The sequence below is a fragment of the Octodon degus genome, unplaced genomic scaffold, assembly GCF_000260255.1.
Source record: "Octodon degus isolate 3935 unplaced genomic scaffold, OctDeg1.0 scaffold00054, whole genome shotgun sequence".
NCBI lineage: Eukaryota > Metazoa > Chordata > Mammalia > Rodentia > Octodontidae > Octodon > Octodon degus.
Window position 1 is genome coordinate 12828411 of NW_004524630.1, and position 7979 is coordinate 12836389.

A 7979-nucleotide genomic window follows, 5' to 3' on the forward strand; every position below is an offset into this window, starting at 1 on the left:
CTGTGCCGTGGAGCTGTCTCTGGCTTCCTGTACAGGTTTTCATGTAGTTAAATAAACTGATGATGTCTTTTACCTTGGGCACATTTTGATGTGATTATACTAATTTTTTTTTCTTATTGAAAAACAAAAGGACCAAAGATAGAGCTCAGTGGTATAAGTGCCTGCCTGGTAAGCGCAAAGTCTTGAGTTCAATCCCCAGTACCGGCAAAAGAAAAACAGTGATATGAAAAGCATGGTCTGTTTACTTAACAAAATATCATGCTAGGACATTGAAGAAAAGTTGGTTGGGTAATCTAGGTACATTCAGGGTCTTTTATGATCTAGGAATTACTGTTGTTCTCAAGGGTAAAAGGCAGAGTTCGGCACCTAACGAATGTTGGTTATGGTAATTACAACAGTGTAAGAAACCATTTTTCTAGCCAGAAATCGAAGTAATGCAAGGGGTATCCTAATGTCTACAAGCCCCCTCCCCATGAAATTTATTTTCTCTTTGATCAGATCTACTGGATGCTAAGATGACAGGCATCCTTGGGCTTGATTCCAAGTTAGTAGGCCTCTAGCTCTTGTCTGCGTGGCAGAGCAAAATGCCAACTCCACAGTCTTAAACATCTTGTTACTACCTTCCTATGGGAAGATCGTAAAAATAAGAGTTGAGGTTCTAGAATACTATTTCCTTATGCCATTTTGCAAGGAGCTGCAATAATACTAGTTGTGTTGTGTTTAGGTTGGTTAGATTTCCTTTACCCAAGGAAATAATCAAAATAGTACCTAAGAGCTTTATTCTCTCTTTTTTTTTTGGCAGACTGGGGATTGAACTCAGGCCCTTGCGCTTGCCAGGGAAGCGCTTATTCTACTGGGCCATCTCCCTGGCCCCTAGTCACTCCCTTATCTGCCTCTCTCCCCTTCTTACTTTCCCTCTTACCCCCTCCTCTTTCTTTCCCCTTGTTCAGTCTTCTTCCTGCTCCCCTTCCCCTCCCTCTCTCTTTCTCCACCTTTCTCTTTCTTCCTCCCCTCCTCTGTCCTCCTTGCTCTTCTCCATCTCTTCCCTTCTTCCCCTTTTCTTTCTCTTCTTCCTGTCCCTCTTCCTTCTCCTCTCCTTTTCTTCCTCTCTTCTTTTCCTCCCTCCCTCCCCTCCTCTCCTTTTTTTTTCCTTCTCCTCCTTCTCATTTCCCCATTTTGAGACAGGATGTTGCTAAGTTGCCCTCATACTTTTGAACCAGAGATCCTACCTCTGCCTCCCAGAATGCTGGGATTACAGGCATGTACCACTATACCTAGATAGTTCTTATTTATTATTATTATTTATAATTTTATGTATTTAGGGCAGGGTCTGCAGGGTGTTCAGGGTCTCACTGTGTAGATTGGACACGTAGTGTCTCTGTTTATAGCCTTCCAAGTGCTGGCACCACCATACCCAGTCTCAGTTGCCTCTGGTATGACACGTCAGGGATCAAATCCAGGCCGCTGTGCTCTGCCTAAGCAGGTGCTTTAGTCTGCTGAGCTATCAGGCTAGCCCTTCCTAGATAATTTTTAATTTATAGTTTCATTGAGTTAATTTATTTTTTTTATAATTTTTTTTAACATTTATTTATTTATTGTGTGTGTGGGCCCCCCCCCTCAGCCCACCAGGGGGCGGGGCTGGCTGGCATGTGGTGCTGGGGATTGAACCGTGGTCCCTGTGCTTTGCATAGCTTAGCTTGTTCCAAGTAGGTGCTTTAGACCATTGAGCCATCTCACCAGCCCTCATTGAGTTAATTTTAGTTGTTTTTTTTTTTCCTGACCAGGAATGTAACAAACCTCGAGAAGCCTTTGGATTTGAACAAGCCATACGAGAGTATACACTTCAGAGCTTTGGAGAGATGGCGGATAATTTCAAGTCTGACTATTTCAATATGCCAGTCCATGTGAGTAACTATCTTTTTAGCCAGTTTGGAGATGTACAAAGGTTTTTTCCAAGTCTAATACTTTTTTTTTTTTTTTTTTTTAATATTTTGTAGAAAAGGACAGAATGAGAAGACAGTGCGTCTTTAAATTAAAGGCCTTGCATTCTGCTGCTTGCATGTATTTACTCATTCATTGGGTTAGGGTTTCACTGAGTAGTTCAAGACCTTACTATATAGCCCAGGCTGGCTTAGAACTTGAAGCCGGTTTCCTGCCTCCGTCTCTGGAGTGCTGGGGTTACAGGCCTGCGCCAGCATACCTGACTATTTGTTTCTTTCACCCTCACTGCAGAGTTTGTATTCTTCTATTGAGAAATGTGTTTTTATGCTTGTTTTATTATTCCTCTGTGAATATTCCTTTATGGAGAAGCATGAACATTTTGCTCTCTCTGCTTTTGTTTAGTTCATTGTGATATGTGGTTTGCTTTATTTTTCCTAGGGGATTTGGGCTTTTAAAATTCCCAGCAATGCAGTGCTAAAAAATTTACTAAAGTTATTAAAAATTTGGCCTCCTTATTTCATTTCCATGGACCTTGATGTCCTGGTTCATCTTTGTCCTTCATATTTGGGAAAACAGCTTTCAGAATAAAGCAGTTCAAATTTATTATGTTTTTTTCAATATCCAAGTTACCTTTAGTTTTCTTGTATTTTTAGTGAAAAAAAGCCAGGATGCCAGTTATTTCTGTTGTAGATGAGGCTTTTATAATTTCATACTGTTTTTGTGTTTACTTGGCCTGTGTATTATGTTATAGTTGATGATAGTTATAGTGGGTTAGTAATCTTTTGTCTTTATTTGCTTATGCAGATGGTTCCCACAGAACTAGTAGAAAAGGAGTTCTGGCGGCTGGTTAGCAGCATTGAAGAAGATGTCATTGTGGAGTACGGAGCTGATATCTCCTCAAAAGACTTCGGAAGTGGATTTCCTGTGAAGGATGGTCGGAGAAAGATGTTGCCAGAAGAAGAGGTACACATAGTGCCACCTAGATTTTTGTTAAACCCCACGTGTTTTAGCTTTTGCTTTTTCTTTTTCTTTTCTTTTCTTCAGCAGTACTGGGGATTAAACCCATGGCATTGTGCATGCTAGGCAAGTGTTCTACCACTGAGTTACATTTCCACCTTTTTTTAGCTTTTTCATAGAAAATCACCTTTCTTTTAATCTTTCTTGTTGTTGTTTGGCTTTTCTGAGACAGGGTCTTGCTGTGCAGTTTAGGCTGGCCTCAAACTCACTGTGTAGCCCAGGCTGGCCTCAAACTCACTGTGTAGCCCAAGCTGACCTTGAACTTTGTGTAGCCCAGGCTGGCCTCGAACTCACTGTGTAGCCCAAGCTGGCCTTGAACTCTGTGTAGCCCAGGCTGGCCTCGAATTCACTGTGTAAGTTACACAGTGAGATGAACTCATAGTGATCATCCTGCTTCAGCCTCCTGAGTGCTGGGATTGTAGGAATGATGCGCCACCATGCTCAGTGACCTTTTTTTAATTTTAAGGGTTCATGTCAACTTAAAATATTAAATATGTGGGCTTTGGACCATACAAATAATATTTATTTGAGGCAGGGTCTCAGTATGTACTTGAGGCTGCCCTTAGGCTCACTGTGTAGCCCAGGGCGGCCTTGGACTCATGGCCGTTTTCCTGCTTCATCTTCCCAAGGGCTGGGATCACAGGTGTGCACTACCACATCTGGTAGTTTTCAGTTTTAAATACAACAAATTCAGGATTGGGGCTATAGCTCAGTGTTAAGGGCATTTACCTAACATGTATTGATCTCTATCACTGAACAGGAAAAGTGAAAGAAAACAACAAAAAAACCCATAAATTCAAAATATTTTTTTAAAAGTATCTAACTCTGAGCTTAGTGTGATGGTGTATGCCTCTTAACAGTTGCATTTGAGAGGCTGAGTAAGGAATTTCATGGGTTTGAGGTCAGACTAGGCATTGTAGTGGCTTACCAAGAACCTGTCATAAAGTAAAAAAGGGTTGGGGAATATAGCTCAGAGCAAGGGCTCTGGGATCAATCCTTAGCACCACTAAAACCAAAACTATTTCTCCCAACCAAAACAGTCGCCCTAAAACTCTGAAAACTTAGTTTGAAACATTAATATGAGTTTAAAATATTTGCTTAACTTTCTATTCTAAAATATAAAAAAAGTAAAATCTAGGAAGTGACTTACTTATTTGAAATAAAGATTGACAGTTTTGAAATCAGTTTCCTGGGCCAGCCAGATAGCTCTGTGAACCAAAGCAATCCCTGGCTGTGCCAGCCCTGCTCTCACCCCCAGGATGTGCTGAGGAGGCGATTGCGACTGGGCACGGTGATGCGTCTATAATCCCAGCATTTGGGAGGCTGACAACAGGAGAATCACTGAGTCTGATCGACGTAGTGAGACCCTGTGGACCCTGTACTAAATACATAAGAAAAAAAGCAGTTTCCTTCAATGGTTGGGTAGGCAGGCTTTTCTTTCTTCTTTTTTTTTTTTTAAATCCACGCCCCTTCCCCAACATTAGGCTTTCAAGTATGTATGTAAACTACAACATCTGTATGAAGTCCTCGGACACAGAGAGAGTTGTGTGAACCTGAAATGATCATTTTTCTTTTGTCCCTGCTACTTTCTTTTTCTTTTCTCCTATACTTGGCAGTGACTTGAGTTCTTTTTAAAAAGTTGTCTGTGACTACTCCAGATTCAGATTTTACCAACATATGTTGAGTGTTATCCACCAGGAAAGCTCATTTGAGCCTCTGTTCCAAGGTTTTTATTTGGGGCTAGTGACCTAAGCGCCTTTTGAGGAAGCTGGTGTTCACCACAAAGCTTATTGTGCAGGCCAGGCACCGTGAGCTGGTCCTACGGTAGGGCAAAGGTTTTCTCACAGTAGAGAGCTGTTCATTATTCACATTTCCAGGTACCAGCCAAGAGCTAAAGTTGCTTGGCTTTTTGCAGGATTGTAGTCTCAGGTCTGCTGTGTTACTCTTTTCCATAAGTGAGATGTGGTAGAAAAATACAGTGAAAGTTGAATTTCTAAAAATTGATTAAGGTAAAAGACACATCGCTATTAATTTCCATAAAATGCTTCCCCTCGCTTTGAACACATGTGTATCATCGTTATCGTTTCTGAAGCAGTCGTAGAAATCTTTTTTTATTTTTATTTCTGTCTTTGCATTCTGTCCTCTGTGCTATCTCATACCATGTTTCCACTGGAAAACTCATGCTAAATTGCTCAAGGCAGGTGATAGCTTAGAATTATAGTGAAAGTAATAATAGTAATAACAACAGAAATAGACTTCGTGGGTTCTGTGGTTCTCACTTAGAGAAGTGTTCTATTTAAGATGATAAGTATTTAAAGTCTGTACCGCATATGGCTGCAGAGATGTGTGTTTGAAGCTTATTCTTTGGCTTCCAAATCTAGTTTGAAACCCCTGTGAAGGGACGAGGATGTAGCTCAGGGGCGCAGGGCCTGCCTGATAAGTACAAAGTCCTGATTTTGATTCTTGGTACCAACAAAAGAAACCCCTGTGAAAACAGTAACCAAGCTTCCTCTTTTTCTTTGGCCTTGCTCCCTTTCTTTCTGGAAACTAGGAATTCCTTTTTCTTTCAAGTTCAGTTGTAAAATAGTGTTATAACTTACTGAGTTTTTCTAGGTATTTTTGTAGTGAGGGGTGGTGGTGGTGACTTTTTTTTTTTTTTTTTTTGGTACCAGGAATCGAACTCAGGACCTTGCACTTGTGCTGCTGAGTTATATCCCCAGCTCCCCAGGTGACTTTCTGCATTGTAACATCTTTCCGTATTGTTACAAATTCAAGATTAGGTTTCTTGTGTTTTGTGTTCACAGTATGTAGCACCACTCTATAAGTATGGTAATCAATATTTTGGGAAGTTATACCACTAGGGATATAGTAGACAGTAATAAGACCTGTTAAAATGGGTCTCACCCTGTTTACTGCAGGTCTAGGAGTAAGAAGATTTATGTGCATTGAAGTAAATAGGTGTCTGAAATAAGGGGAACTCTGAGAAGAAACTAGGATTGATTGAGATAGGATTACATTTCTAATTAGGTGCTTTGGATGCATTAGATAACAAAAAATGTTCCATCAGTTTTCTTGAGAGGCTTTTCTTGAGATTTCTATTGAACATTTATTTTTGATCTTTTTTTTTTAATCTTTCTGAGACAAGATCTCACTATGCATTTCAGGCTGGCCTTGAACTCACTTTGTGGCCCAGGATGATTTTGAACTCACAGTGATCTGCCTGCCTCAGCCTCCTGAGTACTGAGATTCCAGGCATGTGCCATCATACCCAGCCTATTTCTGATCTTTTTTGACCTTTTTTTTTTATTTATAGGAGTATGCACTTTCTGGTTGGAATTTGAATAACATGCCTGTCCTGGAGCAGTCTGTTCTTGCACACATCAATGTGGATATTTCTGGCATGAAGGTGCCATGGCTCTACGTGGGAATGTGTTTCTCTTCCTTTTGCTGGCACATTGAGGACCACTGGAGTTACTCCATTAACTACTTGCATTGGTGTGTACTTTTAACTTACTTTAGTGTAATGGTTTGAATCCAGGGTCTTGTGCATGCTAAGCACATACTCTACTGCAAAATTGTGTTTCCAGCCCGTCTTTTAAAGAGATTTAATAACAGGGAGAACTGGCTTCAAAAGTATTTTCTACCCAAAAGTAGGGTAATATATTGTGGAAGAAAGGGGGAGCATCTAAGCATGCCTACCCTTTTAAAGTATATTCGAGTAGCTTATTTCCTTGGATAGTAAACTGAACTCAGTGAACTTACAGATACGTTAGAGATCAGTGAGTTTTTACTTTGATTATTGTGAAGATAACTTGAACATCCAGTGGACCTACAAATCAGGATAGGGTGTCAGTATCTTTTGGAATAGTATTTACTTTTCATGAAGTATCTTCTTTAAACATACAATTTCTGATCTCTTTGAAGAGTTTATGTGTTTTGTTGCTAATAGAAGTGATAATTAACTACCTATCTATATTCTCTTGCTTCTGTTAAGAACAGTAGCACAAAATTTATGAAATAATTGGCAAAACTGTGGCTATGAAGTAAGACAGTGGCTTTAAACATACAATTTCTGATCTCTAATTTATAATTTAGTGGCTTCGAGTTGGAGAGAATACACAGTTAATTATAATTTAGCAGGTGTGAATCAGAGACTCTAGATTCATTGGTACCATGTTCTACCTAGCTGAACAGTTATTTCTTTTGCCAGGGGGGAGCCAAAGACATGGTATGGTGTACCATCTCATGCTGCAGAGCAACTGGAAGAGGTGATGAGGGAGCTGGCCCCTGAGTTGTTTGAGTCCCAGCCTGATCTGCTACATCAGTTAGTCACCATCATGAACCCCAACGTGCTAATGGAGCACGGTGTGCCTGTGAGTCTTTCTGCATCTCCTTGTAATATTTTTATTGTTTTTTGAGACAGGGTGTTGCTGCATAGTTCAGGTTGACCTTGAACCCACCTAGGCTGGCCTCAAGCTCACTACAATCCTCCTGCCCCAGCCTCCCAAGTTCTGGGATTACAAGTGTGCTCCTTTTAGTATTTTTAAAGTTGTTTTTAGCTCTTGGTTAGATAGAATCATGTATATGCTGTATTCTGTAGCCGGAAGTGAAAAGTTATGTTGTCTTCTAGCCAAGTTAGAATTTATACTTTGTGGGAAACAATTTTTATCTGATTAAGAGAAATATTTTAAGGAATGAATTGTATTTTACGTATAGTTTACCTGTTTAAATAGTCTTCGGTGTTCTGTAAATCATTATATCCTGTTTTGAACAAAAAGCTCATGTTTTTTACTGCCTTAGTTTAACCAAAAAAACAAAAAACAAAAACAAAAAATAACAGATATTTTAAGAGGTAACTCTAGTAACTTACACTGTTTTATATGAAGAAGTCACAAGGGGCCAGGGAGACAGCTCAGTGGAATAAGCGCTTCCCTGGCAAGGGCAAGGGCCTGAATTCAGTCCCCACTTCCACCAAAAAAGAAAGAGAGAGAGAGAGAGAGAGAGAGAGAGAGAGAGAGAGA

At 40.1% G+C, this 7979-nt stretch overlaps 1 protein-coding gene across 4 annotated transcripts in view; it reads left to right on the top strand.

The window, feature by feature from the left end:
* Positions 1-7979, top strand: part of Kdm5a (lysine demethylase 5A) — a 125706-nt gene that overhangs the window by 45908 nt on the left and 71819 nt on the right. For all 4 annotated transcript variants that reach the window (XM_023717719.1, XM_023717720.1, XM_004633393.2 and 1 more), the window contains 4 exons: positions 1785-1904; positions 2746-2904; positions 6272-6453; positions 7169-7331. In XM_023717719.1, coding sequence (XP_023573487.1) covers positions 1785-1904; positions 2746-2904; positions 6272-6453; positions 7169-7331 — 624 coding nt within the window. The remainder of the gene's footprint in view (positions 1-1784; positions 1905-2745; positions 2905-6271; positions 6454-7168; positions 7332-7979) is intronic.